A 25,381-nucleotide genomic window follows, 5' to 3' on the forward strand; every position below is an offset into this window, starting at 1 on the left:
TATAGGGAAAAGATAAGCCGCCAAGTCTTACTACAGTAAATTTGCTCTCGCGCCAAAATTGCTCCCTAATAAAAGCCATTGCCCACACGAAAACCTCCATTTTCTTCCATCATCTGCTCTCAATACTCTTCTTCCCGGCCGTGTATTGAGATCTCCTCTAACATGGAGGTCATGGTTAAAGAAGAAGAAACCATCCAACTGATCACGGCTGTACTCGGATCTGTTCCCGAATCAGGTGTTTGCGGTGACATTCTTCAATCTAGCAACAACTCGGAGGCAAAACACGTCATCGACGATCGTGGCATTCCGAGCATCACGAAAACGGTCACCGGTACCGGGGTTCGGATATCAGCCTTCGTCAACAATGAAATCGAAGAACCGGAGTCGCTCCATGGGCTCAAGCTGGAGATCGCAGTAAAGGAAGAGCCGGATTTGGGGTTCGAGAGTATTGTCTCAGTGAAGGAACATGTAGGTTTGCAGTCGGCGGAACAGTTAGTGCCCGATACAGAGGACTCAATGGCTGTAGATGAGGTTCCCCCTTTATCGATTGTAACGGTGAAGGAAGAACCCGGTTTGGATTCTGAAAGTAAGGTGTTCGAGACGAGAGAAGTTGTTATGGAGCCTGAACAATTGGTGACCAAAACGGAGGAATCTTATGGGCCCGTGGAGGTTCTTTCAATATCGATTGTGACGGTAAAGGAAGAACCCGGTTTGGGTTCTGAAAGTAAGGTATCCGAGACGACAGAAGTTGTTATGGAGACTGAGAAACAATTGGCGACCAAAACGGAGGAATCTTCTAGGCCGGAAGAGGTTCTTCCATTATCGATTGTGACAGTAAAGGAAGAACATTATTTGGGGTCCGAGATGGTCTCTGTTAAGGAAGAAATAGATATTGAGTCTCTGAAACAAATATTACCATTATCGGTTGTTGAAGCTATGCCGGAGGAGGAATGTCTCAAAACGGAAAACAAGCAACATGAGAAGCCAAAAGAAACAGAGCCTGAAATGACGAAGAAGCAGCCTGATGGTAGCAATAAGCCACTGTTACCTCAAAAGAGTATCAAGGATATGACATTTGAAGAGTATTGTATGTTCATAGAAAACAGAGATAAGGGGCAAAAGGTGAATGCCAAAGGGAAAGGAGTACCTCAGTTGGGGCTTCAGAGGAAGTCAAGCACATGGAACATACGTGATTGCTGGTTGAGGGATCAATCCCTGGAGGATGGGGATTTCCAACTGGAGGATGACTGGCATCTTGTGGGGCGTACTATAGTTACCGGCATCTGCACCACAAAGGGCTGGAAACTGGTAGACAATGAGATTGTACACTTTGCTTTCCCTTCTGCTCATTCGCATTATAATGCGCAGTGGATTGTTCGTTTCTCTACCAAAAGATTCGGAGAGGTTATATTCATCTTTAATCTCTTTAGATAAATTTATGTCTTTTCACTAATTCTTTTGTAGTACTTATGCTTTTATTTTAAAGAGCAAAGAGTAGTATGGTTATCCTATGTTTTCTTTTTAGATTGGGAGACTGCCAATGGAATGGGGTAAATGTCTTGTTCCGCTTGTTTCTTCTTCAAAGGTGAAGGTTCTTGGTAGATGTATATTTGCTCCTTCAACCCTTCATATGATGCAGGAAATCATGCTATATGTAAGGTAGGAGTAGTCATTAGCTGGTTGGTTCCGTACTTGCCTTTTGTTTGTTTCTATACATGGTTTTAGGCAAGCTGAAGTCAGATTTGTGTGCGTTCAATTGGGTTTATTGGGCTTTTATTGTGGCAGCTTCTTTATACACCAGTCAATATTCACTGAAGGTGATACGTCTACATGGAGATTGGATTCCCCCTCAAAAATTGACTCCACGATCCATCCTCTCCTCACCCTATTCAAATTTTTAAAATTAAAACCATGTCAGAAGGTGTTTGTATCTCCCCTGTGGTCATTTTGTGGTTCAGCTTTCTATCAGACGTGATATTAATGTTGTTCTTGTGTTTCGCTTTAAACAGGCTGAATTCACTCCAGAAGAGCTTGATTCTCGGAAACGCTCACTGAATCTTGAGGTATGTTAGTCTTTCAAACCTAGCCTTTTGTTTCTTTCTCTTCAATTTTCATAATCTCAGTCGCTTGAATAATTGGAGCTGCTGGATATAATCCTTGAGTGCCACTAAAAATGCTTTACTTACTCATGACAGGTTTATATTTCACTTTTAGTGTTGATTTATTATGCATTGACCAATGGATGTTTTACCCATCAAAAAAATTTCAAGAAAGCCTTTCCTTGCATTAGTAAATGACATTAAAATCACAAACCTACTGCTTTTTCCTTAAAGAATTATTCTTGTACACGTGGGAAATTTCAAGCATATGGTTGAGCTCCACAACATGCTCTGTTGAGTACTTGAGTTCTAGGAGTAAAGACAAGTGCATTACAAAAGCAAATATCTATGGTTTTTGAAGCAGGATGATACAGATGCTGCAGCAATGTTGCCTATAGTTAAACGAAGGATGGGTTGCCAGCAGTATCCAGAACAATCCAAAGACGAACAAGCTATTTCAGAATCATCTCTGAATAAGATTGTTGGCACTGCAGAAGTGTACAACTTGGAGGTATCCAACTCTATAGTGTTGGTTCTTTTATTTATTTGTTCAGAATTTTTTGGAAATGAAGGTTAAGAAATCGTGTTTTTTTTCCTTTTTAATCATTTTGTATCTCCTTTTTGAAACTATGTAGGAGATGGAACCCCCAAGTACACTCATGTGTGAACTAAGGCCCTACCAGAAACAAGCCCTCTATTGGATGTCGGAATCAGAGCAGGGGATTGATGTTGAAAGAGCAGCAAAAACTCTTCATCCATGCTGGGCAGCATATCGTATATGTGACGAGTATGTGGTTTTTCCGGTAGCTAAACAACTCTGGTATTAAAATAAAAGTGGAGAGACAATTTTCAGAAATTGAACCATGACCTTTAGGTTGTATCCCGGAAAAATTACCACTTTGCCACATTAACCTGTAAAAAAAAGTGAAGGCTAATTTTGTTTTTTTATGAGAAAACAAAAAAAAACAATTGAATAGGAAGTAGGTTTAAACTTGGTGGTCTTACTAGTTAGATTTGTTGTATAGTTAATGTCTTCACAAGTTTGCACTTTGACAAAAATTGTTCTTTAGCAGGAGGGCTTCTTCAATATATGTGAATATATTTTCAGGGGAAGCAACTACTCAATTTCCCACTGCCACACAAATGGCAAGAGGAGGGGTAATTTCCTGAGAATAATCTGTGTTTCAAGTTGTTGTCTATGTTACTGTAAATTATTCTATTGAATTTTTGTCTATTAACTAATGCATCATTTGTTTTGGGTAACAACGTATAAAATTAATATCATGTTACTGACATGGTAATTGCGTATGTAGATTTTAGCGGATGCTATGGGTCTTGGGAAGACTGTTATGACAATAGCTCTAATACTTGCAAGGCCAGGCAGAGGAAGCTCTCATAACCAAGAACTCGTCTTGAGAGCAGCAGATGATGCAGGAAACTCGAAAGGAAAAAATGGTGCTCGTGTGAACACTCCATCTAAAGCAAATGGTGGTACTCTTATTGTTTGTCCCATGGCTTTGTTAGGCCAATGGAAGGTGACTTTTCTGATATATTTTTATGCATTTTGATTCTCTAGTCCGCTTCTTTTCATGATGTTCTTGCATTAGAAAGAATCTTTGGCAAAAGCCTAATTTACTTACTGATTTTAAATTTGAAAGGAACAAGTGATTATTAATTTTCCTTCAACATTGTTCATTTGATAATTTCAGGATGAGCTTGAAACCCATTCAGAGAGGGAAACTCTTTCCGTTTTTGTTCATTATGGTGGAGATAGAACCAATAACCCCATGGTGATATCAGGATATGATGTGGTTTTGACAACATATGGTGTCTTAACCGCCTCTTACAAAAATGTAAGGAAATTCTTGCTTTCTTTCCTTTTTCCTGTTTTTAGTTTCCTCTTATCTTCACTTACAAAATTTAATATTAAAGTGGAATTCTTGAAATGTAATGTAGGATGGAGAGTGCAGCATTTATCATATGGTTGATTGGTATAGGGTGGTGTTAGATGAAGCTCATACCATTAAATCCTGGAAGACTCAGGGTGCCCAGGCTGCCTTTACCTTGTCCTCTCACTGCCGGTGGTGTCTGACAGGAACCCCGCTTCAGGTTCAGATTGGTTCTTCTTTAATATGATGAGTTTGCAATAGCAGCATAATCGCTTTTACACATGGGAATTTGAAATGAAATGAAGTTCTTAACTTTAAAAGCATTTTTTTTGTTATAATTCATCAAGTTTAAGCCCTCAAATTGATTTGTACTCGTTACAGTTTTTTGAAAATGAATATTTTTGCATTCTATTTAATATTTAACGATCATATTGGTCATCCATTTTTTTTTCTCTTTTGAGCTTATTTGTCGTCTGTTGCAACAGAATAATTTGGAAGACCTCTACAGCCTTCTATGCTTCTTGCATGTGGAACCTTGGTGCAACTGGGCATGGTATGATAAATCAATTTGAATTTCAATTATTTGAAATATCTTATCTTTTTTCTGTTTACTGAACAACGAAAAGATAAGGGTGACGATTTATACTTTAGCTTAGATAGTACTTTTTAATTTATTTCTGTAGCTCTTAGGTTGTTCATCACCACCACTTTGTTGATATAACTTTGCTCTTGATAGGTGGAATAAATTGATTCAAAGGCCTTACGAAAATAATGATCCAAGAGGACTGAGGTTGGTTAAGGCTATTTTAAGGCCACTGATGTTAAGAAGAACTAAGGATACAGTGGATAAAGAAGGAAGGTGACTATAGGCTTCCTCCCTCTTTTATTTCATTCTGCTGCGAGCATCGCCTTTTCTTTTTCTGATGGTGGTGTGTTTGGTTATAGGCCCATACTTGTCCTCCCTCCCATCGATATCAAGATCATTGAGTGTGAACAATCCGAAGCTGAACATGACTTTTATGATGCCTTGTTCAGAAGATCCAAAGTAAAGTGTCTTAACTGCTCATTTATCTATGTCTTTCACTCATAACTGAGAATGAACTTATGTAATACAGATAATTTAAAGCTTTTGTAATCTCTTGTGCTATGTGAAACAGGTCCAGTTTGATCAATTTGTTGCACAAGGGAAGGTTCTTCACAACTATGCCAATATCCTTGAGCTACTACTGCGTTTGAGGCAGTGTTGCAACCACCCATTTCTTGTTATGAGGTAGTTGACTGAGGTCCACATATAATGCTTTCCCATGTTAGCTAACCTTTTCCCACAACATTGTCTCATTTCTTTATTTATAATCAATTATGAACTCATGCAGTCGAGCGGATTCACAACAGTATGCAGACTTGAACAAACTCGCAAGAAGGTTTGTGGAAGTGAATTTTGAGTCATCTACTCCAAGGCAGGGAGCCCCAACCCAAGCATACATTGAGGAGGTTGTTGAGGATATCCGTAGGGGTGAAAACAAGGAGTGCCCAATATGCCTAGAGTATGCAGATGATCCTGTACTCACACCATGTGCTCATAGAATGTGCAGAGAATGTCTTCTCACCAGTTGGAGGACCCCAATAACCGGGCTATGCCCTATTTGCCGTACATTGTTAAAGAAAACCGAACTCATTACATGCCCAACAGAAAGCAAGTTTCGAGTAGATGTTGAGAGAAACTGGAAGGAGTCTTCAAAGGTTTCAAAGCTCTTGGAATGCTTGGAAAAAATTAAACGGTCAGGTTCTGGTGAAAAGAGTATTATTTTTAGTCAGTGGACATCATTTTTTGATCTCCTGGAAATTCCATTGCAGAGGAGAGGGATCGGATTCTTAAGATTTGATGGGAAACTGGTGCAGAAGCAGAGGGAAAGGGTTTTGAAGGAGTTCAGTGAAACCAATGAAAAAATGGTAAGCAGATAGTTAGTAGTTTATCTTTTATCCTTCTACTTTCTAGGTGCTCCAACATCAAACAATGTTAACCTTTTCAGATATTTTACCCTTCAGGTGTTGTTGATGTCTTTGAGAGCTGGTGGTGTGGGCTTGAACTTAACTGTAGCTTCAAATGTATTTTTGATGGTAAATTTCCACATCACTTAAACAATTTCCTTTTCTAGAACTTCACAAAAAGTTCTTCTATTGATGTTAAATCTCCTCCTACTATTCGAAACGTTAGGATCCCTGGTGGAATCCTGCTGTAGAGGAGCAAGCAATCATGCGAATCCATCGCATTGGACAAAAGCGAAGAGTACATGTTAGAAGATTCATTGTCAAGGTAAGGTTCATGGGATTGAATACATTATTTACGTTAAAATTGACAAGATAAATTACTGGTTAATATCTTGAGCAAGTAATAAAATGGAGCAAATATGCAGGACACAGTGGAGGAGAGAATGCAGCAGGTCCAGGCAAGGAAGCAACGCATGATTGCGGGCGCCTTGACTGATGAGGAGGTTCGATCAGCCAGGATTGAAGAGCTCAAAATGTTATTTAGATAAGTTGTCTTATTTCAACTTTCTGGTTTAGAAATTGGATGTATAGCCTTTATCATAATGGTTTGAACTTTGAAGGAATTAGACATGGCTGGGGGGGTGGGGGGGGGTGTTGTGAGTCCAAATCCATTGGTGCATACTGCATAGCTTGCAATATTCTCCATGGTTTTTTTGTAAGTTGTGCGTCGTTTGGTTGGTTTTGTGATATGTCCAGCTCAGCCTTTGACTATTCTTCGATTCTGTTGCCTCTCCCCTCGGTTTAAGACTTTCCTCGAGCTTGTTGGATTATTCAGCTCTACAGTATTTCGAAAACAAGCAAATTAAGCAATGACAAAACCAAAGAGAATGATGGTTAGCTTGGCTTCATTTCCTTCATTCGGCTTGGCTTGAAGTCGATGATAGCCAGCTTGAATTTTGAAGGGCATCAATCAAATTGCGAACTAAATTAAATGGGAAGTTGGGAGTTCAATTTATCAAATTAACAAAACAAATTTGACTTGGTTGGGATTAAATTAGACGCTAGAATTTTGACTTCTTCTGTTCATAATATTATTCTAAACACATTCTATTTAATAATTCAATTGATTATGTCTAATACCTTTGTCACTTAAATTGCAACTCGTATGTCAAAATTTGATTCTATTGCAAAGAAGGCTGAATCGGGAGAATAAAGGAAAAATGACTATCCATACCATTTAAAGAAAGAAAATTATAAAGAATAATAAAACTTATCATTAAATATTTTTACAATCATTTTATGTATTTAAAAAAGAGCAGAAGACATTCCTAATTCAATCAAGTGAAACATAGAAACAACAAAATAAATTTTAAAAAAATATTTTGTAAAAATTGACAAAGTTAAAAAAACATTCTAATAGTATCAAAATAGCATCAATTGATATATTGACATGTGATACGTACAATTAGGCTTCCACCATCAACCGAAGAGAAGCCATTCAAATTAACACAAGGCATAATAGTTGAATCTATCCAGAGTGTAGTCTAATGATAGATTTGGGTAACTACACAAAAGCCATAAAACAATCCATTGAGTTAAATAGTGAATAATTTGGCCATTATTATTTTAAACTTTTTATTTATGGGTTTTTTAAAAGTAAATGAAAGAGTGATTTAATTAAAAAAATAAATAAAGAAGAAAATAAAAAAAAATTAAAAAAGATAAAGCCAAGCCGTGTGTGACAACTGACAACACTAACGAGTGATGAGAATCCCAGATCAGTGGCGGGTATTCATCAAACACATACGACTCGTTCACTTTTGACTCTTTCTGGACCCTAACGCCCTCCCAACGTGGACGCCACAGGCCACCTATATATACACCCATCTGTATTTCAATTTTCAACCCCAACACTCCTCCATTTCTGTTCGCTACAAGTCTCTCTCTTATCTTTCTCTCTCTTTCTCAAATCAAACACTATAATCTTCTCTTGACGAAGCATCAGAGTTTCCAATCAGTCTTCTTCGATGGCCGATTCACAGAGAAACAGCTCCAGGAGCCAGCGGAGGCCGGCGTTGCTGCAGGTAAACCGGGCGCCAGATTGGAACGTGGCGATTCCGCTTCTGTCGCCGATTGCTACTTCACCGAAGGCGGTGGAACAGATGGCAGATCCACCGCGTCAGAAGGAGCCGCAGCAGCGCATGGGGAGGGAGAAGCCGGTGGTGTTCAAAAAGTGGCAGCATCCGGCGGCTCCGTTTTTCTGCGAGCAGGCTCAGTTAAGGCAGGCCTTTGTGCCTGTATAGTATATATAGTAGAATTGATTTGTAGAGGCATAAAGTAGTGCTTAGATCTCCAAAAAAAGGAAAAAGAAAATAAAGACACAGACAGAACAAGACCTGGTAGTAGTGTATGAATCTCTCATTCTCCGTTTGAAAAACGCTGTCCAAATATATTACAAACTAATATTATCAATTTTGAGTTAATTACCCTCACGGCTATGTTCTTCTTAATTTGTCGTCATTGGTTCACCTATACGATTTGGACAAATTAATATTATCGGCTTTGAGCAAAATATCCCCATATCGTGAGGTGAGATATTTCCCTTTTAACCTTAGTCACTTATGTTTAAAATTTTTCAACCAATCATATTTTCGAGATAGTTTTCTATTTTCCAAAAAATAAAAACAGAAAATACATAGAAAACCGAACATACCAGACAGACTCTAAGAGTCTTTTGAGTGACCATGATTCGGAAAATTTTGACCAAAATAAGACTTTACTCATCAAATCGAGAACTAAACACAGACATGTACGTAACTATAGTAACTAACTAATTTATTTACCCCACCCTAGGTAGAAGTTGATGATGAATCATGAACGGTTAATGGAGCTAAAGAAGTTTGATATGACGAAATCAACAAGAAAAATGATGCGTACGTTTGGAAAGAAGAAAAGTTGCACCGATCCCACTTGAATGGACATACTCTCATTCAAATAAATAAGAAAGATGGAAAAGGCAACGTCCAAAGTCTTCAAGATGATAAAAAATATAAGTTGGACAGAGTATAACGCGTAGTTACAAGGACGTTGCTTCTAATGATATTTTGAGACACTTGTTTACGCCAAAGAATTCAGTGAACGCCTGCAATGCACATCATTGAAAGTGTCTAATTTTTTTTAGAATAAAATTGGTATTAATTTCCTTAGTATTGATTAATATCAATGTCCTCATCAGTTCAAGTCTTCAAAGCAACAAAAAAAAAAAAAAAAAAAGTCTTGGCCTCACCAATAAAAAAAGACTGAGAAAACTTCTAGAGCCAGATAAAATTTCAACTAGTTTTTTTATGAGAGACTATAAATATTATATTAGCCTGAGAATCTCTAAGTCTAAAGTCCAAGGGTACTTATCTCCATTAAATCTGGGTCCCCAGATGGTCTAATTATTTGTTGGCTACAAAATATCTCAACAAACAAAGACGAAATAAAAAGGTTGAATATTCTCTTCACAAGAAGACAATAACTAAATAGCATCGTACGAATAACAAGACCTCAAGTTTTGACAATTTGGCCATGCATCTTCAATAATCAATATTCATGAGATTTTTCTGGAAACTTACATGTAGTGTAGGGGTGGCTAAATTCTTTCTGATCCAAATTAAACAAAGTTTGAACATTTGGGTACAAACACAAAAAAAAATATTTGATTTAAAACCGGATCTTGGTTCAAAAATATAAATATTGTTTGATTTACTTATTCAGACCTTAATCAGGATTATATTTTTGTTCTTATTTATTTATCTGGATTTAGACCAATCCGACTATGGTCAATTAAGTATGTCCGAAATCCAATTCAGATTAGGGTTTAGATATGTAAATATTTTGTAAACAAGGACCCTCCTAAAAGCTGTTAAACTTTTAGGATGGATGAACTTCTATATTTTATATTTTATATTTTTAGTGGGGCCAATATATATTACTTTAACCCATAGTTAAATCCTCTGGAGAGAGAGACGTGCGATTTGTGAGTTATTGTACGGGCTTGATGAGAGTGAGCTTAGTCTGTCGGATCCGAGAAAAGAAATCGAAGAAGGCTACCGTTTAAATTCATTTGAGTCCACAAAGCCCAAATGCAACACCTATGACCTAACTTTACAGGCTAATAATGGCCAATGCAAAAATAAAGTAAGCAACTAAGCCCATATGTTTCGGCCCAATTTGATGTCCGAGTTGTCAAGATTAGCTCACAACATTGTATGTGTTTGGCAGTGTGTTGTAACTGTGTTCAGTTGCAACACACCTCACAGCACCACAGTTTTTTGTGACACGCCAAACAGCTTTTGCGTTCTAACTCACCTCACAGCACCACAGCTTTTTACCTCACAGCACCTCACCACACCTCACCACACTCCCAAACACTTACAATATATGTTGACTTGTCCTACGTAATCAAATTAGGTCAATTATTGTATTTTAGATTAATGTACAAGGTAAACCTTGAGTGATTTTATATTAATATTATTAGTCATCTAATATAAATGTAATTTTGATACGTCAAACGCACCACACCGCACCGCACCACAGTTTTAAAAGTTATGTGCCAAACAGCTTTTTGCGTTTCAACTCACCTCACAGCACCACAATTTTATAACTCACAGCACCACACCACACCTCACAGCATCTCACAGCATTCCCAAACAAGCCCAATTATGAAAATTAAAATCTCGATCGCTATAGTTCTCGTTTCACGAAAAAGACCCTCCCCACCAACACCAAATAGTAGAAACAAGATTGATTTGATTACTAGAGAAGTCATTGACAAAATTGGTAATTTCATTTTTGTAGCATATTCGTAATTGAAATGTTGGACTGTGACATTTCACATCATTTATATATTCTAACACTCGTATACTCTCTCTCCTCACGTGGATAATCTGACGGCCCAACATGCCTACAATAAACGAGGCCCAATACTGGAAACTAGAGGTAGTCACACAAGACCCTCACTTAAGGTTTGAACTCAATACCTCCCGTTTTGATACCATGTCAATATTAATTACTTTGTCATTTAACTCGATAAATTAACCTATTGAATTGAGATATTTCACATCATTTATATATATTATAACACGAAAGTCAAAAAAATCAGCGCCAACCATCTACACTTGGCGAAAGTGACCTTTCCAATATTTATGTCAGGAAAAAGAGGTCATTTGGTGAGGCCGACAATGAACGAGACGCAAGTCTTACCTATTTATCTTTCATCCATGAAAGGTCATCTACTCTATACGCACAAACTTACATGCATTATGCATTGTAAGCATCAATCTCTCCTCTATTTATCTATGCCACATTGCAACTACTATTAAAACTACACACTTTTCCTTTTCAATGGTGGATAGGGTTTAGAGGGTGATTTGCACAAAAAAATATAAAAGTTATCTTCACTATGACGTGTGTATATATGTTCCTAATCCCTTGCAATAATCATAACAAACACAAATACATATTAGGTTTGATCATTTTCATGACAATATAATTGATTGTATGTATCAATGGTATTATCAATAATTTATCAAACTCTACATCGAATCGAGTTTGAACTCAGATGTATGGTCCCAGACGAGCTCGAGCTCAAACTCTCACTTTAGAGTTCGAGTCAAACTCCAAAAGGCCATAATTTGACTAGACTATACTCAATTACAACCTTAATTTCAGTACGTTAGGAAGTTGAGGAAAATCGTGGACATATATGGTGTATATGTTAAGAGATAAAATCTAATATCAGTGGGACACAAGTCTACCGAGTGGTATATATAACTAAATTCACCTTTAAATAGATATTTTCTTAGATTTAGTGATTTGGGCCTTGGCCTAGTTACTGGGTTTGAGAGAAACAAAAATAAGAAATTACTTCTTATCAAAATTTTGAGCGCAGGTTTTGTGGTAATGACTCCTGAAGTGTCACAGAACAGGACTACCAAACTCATTGTTTAATTCAAAGTTTTAGTTTTGTCTTGCATTCTTCTTTTTGTCACTATGTCAAGTGTCCCGATGCACTTTTTGGTATGGCACGCTTCCATGTGGACCTCTAATCATCTATCTAATTGGCCCACACTTTTGTTTAACTCCTAGATTTTTTCTTTTTTTTTGGACGTATCTAGAAAATAAATAGACGGGGTTTGTTTTGTGACGGAACAAAAAATTTATATAATGAGACGAATTATTGACGGGAGTTTGGGAGCGAGTGAGCGACACCTCAAATTTGTTTTTAAGACTATTTATTGAAAAGTAACAAAAAATAAATAAATATCTTGTATTGGGAGGGATTATGAATTGGGATTTTAAGACTAAATCTATATGAAATGGATTTATTTTGAACGTTGAAGCGGGTTCCCTTTTGAGTGTTTGGCTCTCACGCTAAAATATGATTGTTCATAGAAATTTGGGGCTTGAGCCCTTTCAATACACACATAAATCCGCCACATAATTCAAGACACATAGATCCGCCACTGAGGACACCAATGATGCACATTAATTATACGAGCTCTTTTTCCTGTTGGTACACACCTTGAGAAAAAATAATGCAAAGCTGGCACATATACACACATACATATATATATATATATGTGACATATAAATGGGTTTAGTGTGTTAGGTTATTGTCAAGAGCTGGTATGTAGATGGAGAAGTTGTAACTTAATTACTTATAAGAGGAGCAGGTATGCACCAAAATCCCCCGAACTTTGGAAAATCTAAGGTTATCCCACGAACATTGATTCCTCTAATCTTACAACCAACATTCCTCTAAATTTAAAGAAATGGATGGAAATCTTGTATCAAACATGATAAAGGCATTTTTAGTTTACTAACATGATGACTTTGATGATCCATTATGAGATTGATTATTGATTGCTTCAATGAGTGATAATATACATGTGATCCTTTGACTTGAGCACTTTGCACAAATTGATTTGTGTGAATGCTTTTGAGGGCAGAAATTTTGGACCTCAAAAACTTGAGCTAGATCCCCACAAATAATTTTGTCACACTTTCTTCTAGATGGATGAACTAATTATAAGTAGAGTATATTTTGTACACTCCATGTAAATGTACATGAGAGGATTAATTTCAAATCAACTTTTTTGTTAGCTGCATTGCTTTCGAAACTTTTGGTGGTTGAATTTTCTCATGTTGACCTTGGAAATTTCAGTCAAATCAACCTCTCGGGTGTATAATAGAGTGGTTGATGCCCTGCCTATGATTTAGGCACTCGATCGAATCAGTCTCAGACTCTCACTAATGTTAGAGTCGATTCTCCCTCCATTTATACTCTACTTACTTTTATTTGTAATCTCGTTTTTGAGTAATGAAATTCATTCTTTAAAAAAAATTAAAAGTAACATATTTAATATTTTCACCAGAAAGGGAGATTTCGGTAAAATAGCAAGGAACGAATGGCAATAGTGATCCTGGTAGAGAAACCCATGTCTACTTTTGAAATACAGTTCTTCAAAATGGACAAAAGGAAACCAGCTCCACTAATCCCAGCTCCTACAAAAGTCCCTCACTCAAACCGGAGATTCTCATTCTCCAGTCTCTTCATTTTCCCTCCACTCACGCTTCCTCTCCTTCTCTCAACAGATCCACGCAAGCCTCTGCTGCTCGTGCTTCGTCTCCCGCCAGCACTGCAGTGACGGCTTGATGATGTTTGCGCACCCTGAGACCACCACTCCCTGTGGTACCTTTTTCTTTCTTTTACTCTTGTGTCAGTACTTTTTCTTAACTGGGTAAGTTGACCATCAGCTACTGCTTCCGTCCTGTTTCCCTTTCGTTTTAGATGTGAAGATTTGAATATGATACTCTAATTGAGCTCTGGGTCATTTCCACGAACACTTAATAGACGCGAAAGCAAGCAGCAATGGTTGCAGAACCTTGGTTGCTGAAAATGGGTAACCAGGTGAGTTCCAACCTCAAACACGCGCTCCTTCTTGAACCTTACAAGAGAAGGAACCGGAGAAAACCAGAAGCCAAAGAGAAGGAGATTGTTGGTATTCTCTCATTTGAGGTTGCCAACGTTATGTCTAAGACGGTGCTGCTATTCAAATCCCTGTCCGATTCCGAGATCTCGAAGCTCAAGTCCGAAATCTTTAACTCCCAGGGAGTTAAGAACTTGGTTTCTTCGGATGAAAACTTCCTTCTCGAGCTTGCTTTGGCGGAGAAGCTCGACGACCTGAACAGGGTTGCTGGTGTTGTTTCTAGATTGGGGAAGAAGTGCACTGAACCTGCTTTGCAAGGGTTCGAGCATGTTTATGGGGACATAATGAGTGGAGTAATTGATGTGAAGGAATTGGGGTTTTTGGTGAAGGATATGGAGGGTATGATGAGGAAGATGGAGAGGTATGTGAGCGCCACCGGGGATTTGTACAGTGAGCTGGAGGTGTTGAACGAGCTGGAGCAGGCAGTGAAGAAATTCCAACAGAATCAGCATGAAGAGAGTCGCAAGGCGTTTGAGCAGAAATTGATTTGGCAGAAGCAGGACGTGAGGCATCTCAAGGAGATTTCTATTTGGTCTCAGACTTACGATAAGGTTGTGGAGTTGTTGGCGAGGACGGTATGTACTATTTTTGCCAAGATTTGTGCGGTATTTGGGGATTCTGCTTTGAGGACTCGCCTTCTCGAAGGGGGTTCCTCTCCAATGAAGAATGATTATGGACCTGTATCGGGTGAAATTGGTGAGTGCACACAGGTGCAAGTGGTTTCCGGGCCACTGAGACGAATTCTTAGCAGAAGCAATAGTGGTTGTCAATTGGGTTCAATTGAGAGACCGGCGGTGGTGAGAAAGGGGAAAATTTTAAAGTCTCACGTTGGTTTACAAAGAGGAGAAACTGCATTTTTTCAACATGAAGATTATAATTTTCCATGTGGGACTAGTCCGGGGAGGCTAATTATGGATTGCCTTAGTTTGAGTAGTTCGGTTTCAAGGTTTGATGATGCTGACAATGTTGATCGTGAGGGTGAGGACCGAAATAGCCAAATTTCGCGTTGCAGTGGTGTTACTAATGGTGGTTTCAGAAGTGAGCATCCTAATCATGCTGATTGTTTTAGTCCAACCAAACTTGGGGTTTCTTTCAATGCATATCCAAAGCAAGCAAAGAACAATGTGCTAAGTAGCACATGCTTTGGTCCAAATAGTAGGTTGACAGTTTATGCTCCGCCTTCTACCGTGGGAGGCTCTGCCCTAGCCTTGCATTACGCAAATGTTATAATTGTCATAGAGAAGCTACTACGCTACCCTCACTTAGTAGGTGAGGATGCTAGAGATGATTTGTATCAGATGTTACCGACTAGCTTAAGAAAGACTCTGAGGACTAATCTCAAGGCCTATTTCAAGAATTTCGCGATATATGATGCTCCGCTTGCTCTTGATTGGAAAGAGACGTTGGATAAGAGATTGTGGTGGCTTGCCCCATTAGCACATAACATGATCAGGTGGCAAAGTGAGCGTAATTTTGAGCAGCAACAAATTGTTAAGAGGACAAATGTTCTTCTGCTTCAGACTTTGTATTTTGCTGATAGGGGGAAGACAGAAGCAGCTATTTGTGAACTTCTTGTTGGTTTGAATTATATATGTCGCTATGAACAGCAGCAAAATGCACTGTTAGACTGTACAAGTAGTATTGATTTTGATGATTGTATGGAATGGCAGTCTCAAGACAGGGCTTCTTATCTCAATTAGTTATATTATCAAATTTGGATGGCTGAAGCAGGCTGTAGAAACAGTTACCTGTCTCTTGATATACATGAGAAGACATTTATGATTCGGCAAAATGTGAATAAGCTTTGCTGAATTGCTTTGTTGTTGGATGCTGGATTTGATTAATTTACTTCACTGTCAGGTATGGAGAATTTTTTGACGTACATAGTGACGTTTATTAATGAAGAAGCAGCATATCTGTAGAATGTATACATGCCTTTCTATACAATTTATAGAAGTTTTAACTTTGAAGCATTTTTTCTGAGTTACTATTTCATTGCCATGACTAGTGTGATGTTTTGTTCTTTTAGTGGCTGAAACTGATGATAAATAAGTTCATTTACTTTCTAATGGCTGTCGATGGTGGATTATGCATGTACTGCTTCAAACTGGTGTTATAAGTAGAATGTTCATGGTTTATATGCTCATGCGTATACATTGACTTGCTTGTTATGCATCAAATCATGCCAGAGTGGGGAAGAAATTGAAAATCTACAGAACAGGATTATGTGTGGAGTCTCAAGAATTAATTGATTTGAGATTTCCCTGCAAATTCAAAAGGATGGTATTTCTGAAAAGACAACTGCCCCGTGCATTTGTTTTCAGAAGTAATATTACTGAGTGCTCTTGAAGTTCATATTTCTTTGTCATGAATATTCCTCCTTCGAAACTGTCTGTTTATGAACATCAGGAGATACCATCAAACTATCGCATAGTGCTGTCAGATCTTTTCCTTGTGTACTTTTTGAATGGGGTTCACCGTTTCTGCAAAAAAAATTCATCCTGGGAGGATGACTCTTATATTTTGATCTTTCTTTTATCTTACTCTATTGTTATTATTAGAATGCATACACTTGACAATGGTCTCTGCTGCATAACAAGAAATTGCTGCATTGAAGACAGTTGAATCTTTTTTTCTTGGTAGTTAAGCGGGAGTGGGGGCTCGGACTTGGGTACCTCCCAATTCGAGTATATATGCCTTAACCACCTTGACTGAGGGGTTATTGGGGGGCCCTTTGTTACCATTCTGTGGTTTTGGTTATGTTTTTTTTTGTGTGATTTATTGGCTTCATACACAATATCAATCTTGGCAGTAATTACCTTGTACCATTACAGAAGAGCAGCAAGAAGAGGATCCTTTTAGCCTTGTGAATATCAATGGATACAATCCAATCCAACACGAAATGTATCATGTGGTATTAAACAGGGGGTAGAAGAGGGCATTGATGGTGTAATAAACGAGCTCCCTTTGACCTCACGATGTGGTTGGATGCCATTAAATTGATGGAACGAGGTCAAGAGGCCTCTCTTGTGCACATTCAGTAACTTCAGACATTGCTTGCAGGACCCAAACCAGATTCTGATTTCTACCAAATTTAGGTTGCTTATTTAGTGTCGGACTCAGGACCCAGTTGCTTGATGGTGGTAGCAGACAAGTGAAATATTTGTGAGCCTGAATCCTCCTTCGAATACATGATCAGTTGACGAAAAAATTGTTCTTTTTTTTTGTTCCCTTCTCATGGTGATGTTTACTTCGCTCTGGGCCATGGGTCCGCACATATTTATTTTACATGAACTGTCGTTATTGGTTCTTAGGCCCCGAAATCTCGTCATTTGTATGAGAGACGCTAGGACTTTATTTATATATCACCCGGTTTGAGTTATATCAATCCGACGTGGATATAGTCTTCTAACTTTTATTTCAAAAATCACTTCAATTGTAAGGATAAATCAATATAAAGATGAGTTTTGTAAAGTTACTCCCAGGATAAGGTATTGTTGAAGAAAAATAAGCTATAATTGGAGGAAAAAGAAAATACAGCAGTGCCAGCCACCTTGAGGATCAATTATGGGTTATCCTCCTCGGCCCGGTACAAATTACTTTGTTGCTGTCAATGGGCCTACTAGAAGTAGTGTCATTCGCAAACGTGCTTTACTGGCCCAACCCATTTATTTACTTAAGGGCTATGGGCTTTCCCATAGAAACGTGAGACTGTTACGTCACGGGCCAATCAGATATGGCCACATTGTCTTGTCTCACTAGCCAAGTCTGTTAATATTGGATTTTCTTTAGCCCCAAATCGGAATTCAAAAACCGCGTCAAGCTCATTTCCTCTGTAGTCTCGGTGAACAATCGGAGACCGAAGCGATGAGCTACAGAAGGTTCGTCGATTATCAATCGCATTTTCCTATTTTTTATTCACTCTTGATCATATGTGTTCGATTTAGAATATCCGTATACTTCATAGATTGTTTGCTTGGTAATCACTTCGTTGGGTCATGGAGATCTGTTTATCGTTGCGTTGCGTTATATTGGCTTCTAGGTTTATTAATTTTAAGTTTTAGTGTTTGCTTGATTTGTCTACTGGTTGAAGCTTTGCATTTTGTTTGGATGGTACTTGCTGCATGCCGGCATTTTCAGTTCCCCTTTGGCTCTTTGAATGTTGTTTTGTATTCGATTTAAGCGCTCATTATTGATACCTCTCCGTTATGACTTGTGCATGACAAGTAGATTGGAATGCAGATAAGTTCCATAGAAGTGATATGAAATTTACAATGTAGATATTTTGTGTAGTAGTCGGGATTTGACTTTCGAATATTGTTTTCACCACGCTTCATCAGCGCCTTTGTTGTTATTTTGTCTTGGATGGCAGTGGGTAGGGGGCGGAAATTTGGATTTTGGCGGGCCTCTTATTAAGTACAGTTACTACGGTATGATTGTTCTATGACAAAAATTGTGGTTGTTAGAGGTTACAGCCTTTGTTCCAATTTTTGGTGCCTTCTAGCTGCTAATGTCTATAACTTCCTTTCGTGTAAATTACTACCAAAATTAGTGTAGTCATTAGACCTCTACTGTGACAATTTATTTATTTTGCGGGAGTTTGCTTCCTAGCTATGATGGTCTGATAGGTAGCTTTCTTTGTATTTGTTTTATTTAATATGCTCCATACTTCTTAATGCAGGGAGCATCGTGCTTCCAAAGCTTCTCTCTTTGATGAAGATCTCGAGGAAGGTGGTCTCAGGACATCTTCCTCATACTCCCATGATATTAGTGAACATGATAACGACAAGGCTGTGGATAGTTTGCAAGACAGAGTTCTTTTTCTTAAAAGAGTAAGTTTCATGTGACAATTAACTTGTTTAGTAGCTAGTTAATCAGGTCATTAATTTTTGGATCCATCTTATGATGAATTGAAATGCATTCTGAGTTTCAATGTTTAAATAATTTTCTAGTACACCAACATTTCTGGTACTAGGCTTGAAAATTCCTATCTATTCACTCCTCAAGTGTAAGCTTTGCGTCTACCGGATACTATTATTGTATTTGGCTTGTGTTTGAGGTTGCATTTTCCGGTTAGGGACCCTTGGATCACTGCCTTGCCAAATTTTGGAATAATCATACCCGAAAGGTCCTTAGTTTTTCTACCCTATATTCTATTAGTTATGGTTGTACGTAACAGCTGGGTGTGTTGGGCCCTGTGGATTGGAGAGAAGCATTTCTTCTTTGTCCACATGAATCCAATTCTACACATTTGCTTCCTCTACTTAAGCTCACACACAAGTAAAAATAGGTTCATGGCCTTCCTGTGCAATTTTTGATGAAATTGCTGCGTATATGTGTCTATGCATGCATAGTTGCATACTCTTGCATGTATTCTCAGAAATATTGACAGTATGGAGAATTAAATTGGTGCTCAAAAAAATGTAAATGCATATATATGTTCATATGACTTGTGGAATTTAGAAGATGATTAGAGAAATGAATTGCCTTGAAGTTCAATGTTTTATAAATAAGTGTTCTATTGGTTAAGCAACTCTTGATATGCGTTTCAATTAGTGACAGTTAACAGGTGATATACACGAAGAGGTGGAGAGCCATAATCGTTTACTTGAAAAAATGGTATGCACCTTGCGTTTGTTAAATTGATGATTCCTGGAACTTTTTTTGTTCTTTGTTCTAAATGATTATTGGTGTGAAATCAGGGAAGCAACATGGATTCATCAAGGGGTATAATGTCCGGAACAATGGATCGATTCAAGATGGTACTTAAAACTGGATTTCAGTCTAGTATCCCCCCCCCCCCCCCCAAATGCTTATCCCGATTTTCTTTATTAGTTCTCATAGAATGGCTGAACTTAACTTGGTAAGACTCTTGTTTTGAAGGTATTTGAGAAGAAATCAAACCGTAGAATGTGCAAACTTGTGGGATATTTTGTGTTGTCTTTCCTGATGATATATTGGCTCATCAGGTAAATGACTGAGCTGTTTATTTTGCCTTTAATTTGTAATATAGTTTCTGTATGTTTATGAGTACGATCAATTGGCATCATCAGTTTTCAAAATTTCTCCTTGTGACTTGTGAGGAGTATCATCAAAAGGGTATTCTGGTGTTCAATAAGTAGATAACTGTGGAACAAGTCCAATTAAATTGTGTTCCAGTATATTTATACCAATCTACCTTGTCACTAAAAGCTCAGTATGGTCTTTCTTGTCAACTAGTCGAGATGTTTTCCGAATTTCTGGGAGTTACAATTATGCATTGAATGGTTGGTAAAGAAAGCATGTCTTTGTTGTCTGATTTCTGGCTATGAAAATCTATATATAGATGTAATGTTAAGTGAATAGATGTTGTGAAGTTTCTTGGGCTTGTACAGTTGTCTTTTTTATTATTTTCCATGCAGCCATTTGAAAGGCATGACTGAGGAGTACTACTATTAAATTTTTTAATGCATGATAAATTAAACCTTCCATAATAATGTGTGCTGTATTATCTCTTTACCATTACAAAAAATAATGTGCGCTGTCAATGCTGATTAACCTTTTTGTTTGCAGGTTCCTTAAATATTTCATGAGCACTTAAGTGGAATTATAAAAACGTATTCTGGAGGCTGCATTTAGTTGCCGGAAGGAGACTAAAGAGATTCAATCTTGTTCTCGAATTCTGTTAAAAAAAAGCCCGCAAAACAGCTCATGGTTCCATTGCATACTCATGTAAGATGATCCCCAATGTAATTGGGGATCCCAGGCTTTTGTTTCGTGTTTAAGCATTGTCAATTTCAATGGGTGACTTAATTGTGGTGCTCAGTTAAAGAATGTTTCCACCATCTTTTGGTCCCCCTGTTTGCTTGTATTGTACTTCTGTACAGTAGCTGAGAAGCAATTGAGAAGAAACATATCCCCCCCTATCATTTGAAAATATACTTGAATAATGCAGTACAGCAGGAACCTTGAACCTTGTTGCGTAGGAATTGTTTACCTTTTATCTTATCTTGGCACTGGAAGAATCAAAAGTTTAAAACAAGGCAGGGAAAGTGGAGTTGCATCATGATTGGCAATTCCCTTGATTGCGAGATGAGTCCTGCTTTTTGGTGGCAAATAGTTCTGTTATGCAGTCACTAGGAGTGCTTCACTGCTTCCTTGTTCCTTCCCTGCTTTGTGAGAAAAAAAGAAAGAGGACTTCCCCACTTATCATTACATCTATTAGACTGGCCGTATTTGATTATTGGTCCATATTAGAGTGCCCATATTTGCCGGATCGAAAGAAAATCTAGAGGAGCAATAGAATCCCACATTCTGGTCTAAGGTACCAAGGCCAAGAACAGATGCCAACTAATCAAAATCCACAAGACTAATGACCAGGTTTGACTTCCTAATCCCTCTCTCCTATCAAGTGTCAAGATTAAAAATTTACGACAACCCAACCGAATGATTTGTAAGTAAATATCGACTCTCTCTAACACAACCAAGGTTTGTGCCGTAGAGCTAACAAAATCTTGAGGTAAACCGATGTATCGACAATGAACCGGAGCTCAAAGAGAACAATATTGAGTTGTGTGAGAGGGTTCAATCTCCAATCTTCAACCAAGTTTTTTCTAGGCTCAAGCCCAAGCAAAAAGTATTGGTTTATAGTGTTTGTGGTAGATTTTATAACATGTTATGTGAACAAAAATCTCAGTCCAGTTGAATGCGGCCTCTTGATCTCTACAATCCACTTGTTTGATCTGACATAACCCAACCCATAAATACGAGGAAGTTTTTACACTAAAAATATCACATAATCGAGTGATTTATAAGCAAATATCAACTCCATTCTAATAAGAATGCGACTTTGCACTCTACAGCTCCAAAAGTGTCTCAACCCTTATCTCAAGCTGCAGCCAATCTCAACTAAGAACCAAATTAAGCTAGCTGGGTTTTATCTTTCTTGCTTTCCTTTAGCCGTTTTTCTGGGCACTTGACCTAACTTGAGATGAAGAGAAATGTCTTCTTTCTTTTTTCCCGTTCTTTTGTCGTTCTTAGCATTAATTATTAGTTCACGATCTGGACTTTCCTCTACATTATCCTCTTTAAGGTTTCTTATTTCTTGTCTATTTGGGGTCTTGCATTGCATTATTATGTGCCATGACCCATCCCCCATCCTTTGTTGCTACTTCAAGTGGGGAGTTGCTTTGACCCAATCACTACTTTTTACCTTTCATCATAATTCATAAGAAAAGGATCTCAACTTTCTCTTCTGCTCACAAATTTTCATGGAATAAGCCCAAGCAGTAAATAAATAAAGAATTTAATTTATATTCTTGTTTGATATTATATACACACATGAATTAATTAATTAATATTCTAACTTACATAACGTGACGTTCTTGCCAATTCCCACCAACCTTGGAGTATTATTGAACTCAAGGTGAAGATCCAAAAGAAAATTCTATAAATTTATAGTATTATATTAAACAAAAGTGCAAATTCAACACCTTTTTTTTTTTTTTTTAGTTTCTAAGACTTCCAAAATTTTAGGAGCACTAAGATGGTATCATGTTCCAGAAGTAAGATAATTCAATTCACACAAATTTTTTAAAGATTAGTACAAGTTAAATAGCTAGATATATTATTCTAGATTCCCCTTAATTTTCCTTGGATTTATCCTTTAAATTATTTTTCACCAGCAGCATATATGTCAAATACTATTATATGAAGTGGGTCACTCAATTAAATATCTGATCCAAGTAGAATCTAGAAGTGCAACAAACCCCATATATATTAATATACGTAAAAATGATACATTTGCAAGTGTTAATGGGATTGTTGATCTTGCAAAGAAGATGCTTGCAACAATAAATGATTTGGTTATCCGCTTGTAATATACATACTTATGACACTAGCGTTAACTCTACCTGTCGCATCTGTAACTATAGAAAAACATTTTCAGTTATGAAAATTGTGAAGTATCAATTGTAAAATCGGATGGGAGATGAATGATTCAATAATTATCTAGTTACATATATTGAAACATAAGCGTTTAATCAAATTCCTAATAATTTTCACTGCCACGGACCTCCACCACTTATTTACCCCCAACAATTCTAATCCTAGGTCCACCCTACTAGTGCATTATACTACTTGCGATTTGCCATAAGATCATATCAATGGCCCAACATCTTTATAACCTCACAACTTATAAAGATGAACCCACAAATTTTGTGGCCATTAAGTGATTGATATATAATCATGGTGTACAAAACATGTTGTGTTGATTCACAACTACCAACACAACATTGTAACATCTTTCTATGACAATGTGATTGAGCCAAGTCTTGTCATCCTAAAAATGTCAAAAAGATTTGTACTATACTTAAAAGTTATTTCAAACATCATATTATTATCTAATTCTTCTTTGCCAATCTAATAGTTATAAAATTTCCGAATTTGGAACCCTAGCAAGTCATTATTCTAGTAAACACCGAAAGGATTTAAAACAAAAAAAAAAACAAAGGGGGTGTAAAACAACATGTAGGACCATCTTCACGTGATATCACGTGTGATGGCTAAACAAATCTTAATAGAAAATAATTATTAATTAGCAACTTGGGGTGCAGCATTCCAAGACTAAAAATTAAAGTCGCAAATCAATGGACCCCACAATTGGTTATAATTATTGAGTCTCCTAATTATAAAATAATCCCCCCACCCCGCCCCGCTATCCTAATCCTCCCATCCTCCAACATAAAATCCCCCATCACCATGGGGGCACTAGGCTCTTGTAAAATAATAGCACCCTTTCATTTTCCTTAAAATATAAAATAATTTTTAAAAAAATCCCAAAGAATAACAAATAGAGTAATATGTAAGATTTTGACCTTGATTCATCTATTCAACTATTAGATTTCAAAAAAAAAATGTTACACACTTTGTATCTAATGATTTAGAACCATTTAGATTTTTCATATTTTTTGTAATGAATTGGGTTTTATTATTCAACATAGTAGGAGTAAAATACAATATTAGATTCAAAATTATTAATACTTATCTTTTATTTTATTTTTTAAATATTGATCTCATAAAGCAATAAATAAAAGGATTAGAGATGCTCAAAATATGATGCCAAAAGTCCTCAAAATCTATGATGCATTAAAATAATCATTGATTAAAAATACACATATAGGACCCACTTCACATCCAACACTCCATATTAAATGGAGGTCTTTTGAATGTTAATTTTTGAAGGTCTCAAGCGTTATTCTAAATAAAAAAAAGAGAAGCTTATTCTCATGACCATGTTAATGAGACCAAGAAAATCCAAATATATTCTCCTTTCCAACTAGTGTTGGCACTAATGAACCACTTTAAGATAGTGATTTGAATTAGCAAAAGAATTTGTCAGCATTAATTTGAAAGAGAATCCACTAACTCCCCATTAATCAAATGTAGACTCCATATTATATCATTATATTAAGAAAAAAAGTGGATCAAGGGAATAAAAATAATTAAATAGAAAACTTGTGCGGTGGGGGAAGCTGAATAGCAAATCCATGTTAGCTTTTCTTTTTGCTGCAATTCACTGGCTCTTATTCTTGTCGTGGAGTACACGTCACTATCTCTTCTTCCATCAATTATTCGATTAAACATTATTTTTTTAATACCCCAATTCTTCAATACACCAACACATTAATTTAATTTATTATTTATTTTTTTTATTTTTTGCCGTCCAAAAATTGTAGGGGAAAGAAGAGAACCCAACAAGTCTCCAAGATGGTGGTGTCCGTGCGGTGTGGGTGCGAGACTACGTACATGCACTTACACTCATATCGGTCCATTCTTGACTTTGAAATGTTGGGCCACGAGAAAACGACGTGCTCGCCACCTGCCCCAGCTGCTGGCGACCCCCACCAAAAAAACCCTAATTTCCAAACACATCCTCCTCTAAAAAAAACAGCAGCGCTATCCTTTTCTTACTATAAATTCTTTTAATCAGAATGATACCATACAATCTTATCTTTGAACATTCGAACATTAATTTAAACTTAGACAGACATGCATACAAAAATTTATCACCTAACGAAATGGTAAATTGAGTCAAAACATGATACGTAAACATATACGATATATAATTATGCATGCATACAATATACAGAAGTGATTGGGATCTCAGTCATCTCGATAATCAATTATGTCCCTTGATTGATGTGCATCAAGTTTGTAGACCCTTATACTTACATCAATCAATTGTCAAAATTGATTACTGGAATAACGATGATCTCATTTACTGGACTCCCTAACATTTTTTATCATATATACAAACAAAAAACATACATCACACATGACGTTGAAAGTGAAGCACCAAAAAAAAAACACTATGCACTACAACGACAAG

General features: G+C 37.1%; 4 protein-coding genes across 10 annotated transcripts; all 4 read left to right on the forward strand.

Moving 5' to 3' along the window:
- Positions 1-101: 101 nt before the first annotated feature.
- LOC120012075 (DNA repair protein RAD5B-like) lies at positions 102-6,649 on the forward strand. 7 transcript variants are annotated; one of them, XM_038863321.1, is made up of 18 exons: positions 103-1,404; positions 1,526-1,659; positions 1,786-1,921; positions 2,010-2,063; positions 2,461-2,610; positions 2,735-2,886; positions 3,170-3,257; positions 3,413-3,634; positions 3,809-3,952; positions 4,056-4,208; positions 4,474-4,541; positions 4,725-4,847; positions 4,934-5,033; positions 5,146-5,258; positions 5,362-5,938; positions 6,035-6,106; positions 6,204-6,302; positions 6,403-6,649. In XM_038863321.1, the coding sequence occupies exons 1-18, from the start codon at positions 163-165 to the stop codon at positions 6,523-6,525; spliced, it is 3,750 nt and encodes a 1,249-aa protein (XP_038719249.1). In that variant the 5' UTR covers positions 103-162; the 3' UTR covers positions 6,526-6,649. The 7 variants fall into 7 exon arrangements, 4 of the variants coding, with proteins under 4 accessions (XP_038719249.1, XP_038719254.1, XP_038719250.1 ...); XM_038863326.1 differs by having other exon boundaries at positions 2,464-2,610; positions 6,403-6,648; XM_038863322.1 differs by having other exon boundaries at positions 104-1,404; positions 3,173-3,257; positions 6,403-6,648.
- Positions 6,650-7,874: 1,225 nt separating this feature from the next.
- LOC120013525 (uncharacterized protein At4g14450, chloroplastic-like) lies at positions 7,875-8,469 on the forward strand. The gene has a single exon (XM_038865359.1). The coding sequence runs from the start codon at positions 8,005-8,007 to the stop codon at positions 8,278-8,280; it is 276 nt and encodes a 91-aa protein (XP_038721287.1). The 5' UTR covers positions 7,875-8,004; the 3' UTR covers positions 8,281-8,469.
- Positions 8,470-13,495: 5,026 nt separating this feature from the next.
- Positions 13,496-15,937, forward strand: LOC120013923 (protein PSK SIMULATOR 1-like). The gene is made up of 2 exons (XM_038865907.1): positions 13,496-13,715; positions 13,815-15,937. Exon 2 carries the CDS (start codon positions 13,896-13,898, stop codon positions 15,711-15,713), a length of 1,818 nt encoding a protein of 605 aa, XP_038721835.1. The 5' UTR covers positions 13,496-13,715; positions 13,815-13,895; the 3' UTR covers positions 15,714-15,937.
- Positions 15,938-17,865: 1,928 nt separating this feature from the next.
- On the forward strand, positions 17,866-20,929 carry LOC120013585 (bet1-like SNARE 1-2). Its single transcript, XM_038865438.1, has 6 exons — positions 17,866-17,894; positions 18,695-18,845; positions 19,576-19,632; positions 19,716-19,775; positions 19,897-19,982; positions 20,566-20,929. The coding sequence occupies exons 1-6, from the start codon at positions 17,881-17,883 to the stop codon at positions 20,591-20,593; spliced, it is 396 nt and encodes a 131-aa protein (XP_038721366.1). The 5' UTR covers positions 17,866-17,880; the 3' UTR covers positions 20,594-20,929.
- The last annotated feature ends 4,452 nt before the right edge of the window (positions 20,930-25,381 follow it).

Source organism: Tripterygium wilfordii, chromosome 13 (genome assembly GCF_013401445.1).
Source record: "Tripterygium wilfordii isolate XIE 37 chromosome 13, ASM1340144v1, whole genome shotgun sequence".
Lineage (NCBI taxonomy): Eukaryota > Viridiplantae > Streptophyta > Magnoliopsida > Celastrales > Celastraceae > Tripterygium > Tripterygium wilfordii.

Excerpts from the sequence above, each read along its gene's own strand:
- LOC120013585 (XM_038865438.1), top strand. Across the intron at positions 18,846-19,575 it reads GAGTTCTTTTTCTTAAAAGA|TTAACAGGTGATATACACGA; the intron begins GTAAGTTTCATG and ends AATTAGTGACAG. Across the intron at positions 19,633-19,715 it reads ATCGTTTACTTGAAAAAATG|GGAAGCAACATGGATTCATC; the intron begins GTATGCACCTTG and ends GTGTGAAATCAG.
- LOC120013923 (XM_038865907.1), top strand. The coding sequence starts at position 13,896 with ATGGTTGCAGAACCTTGGTTGCTGAAAATGGGTAACCAGGTGAGTTCC.
- LOC120012075 (XM_038863321.1), top strand. The coding sequence starts at position 163 with ATGGAGGTCATGGTTAAAGAAGAAGAAACCATCCAACTGATCACGGCT. Across the intron at positions 1,660-1,785 it reads GAAATCATGCTATATGTAAG|CTTCTTTATACACCAGTCAA; the intron begins GTAGGAGTAGTC and ends TTATTGTGGCAG. Across the intron at positions 5,259-5,361 it reads CACCCATTTCTTGTTATGAG|TCGAGCGGATTCACAACAGT; the intron begins GTAGTTGACTGA and ends GAACTCATGCAG.
- LOC120013525 (XM_038865359.1), top strand. The coding sequence starts at position 8,005 with ATGGCCGATTCACAGAGAAACAGCTCCAGGAGCCAGCGGAGGCCGGCG.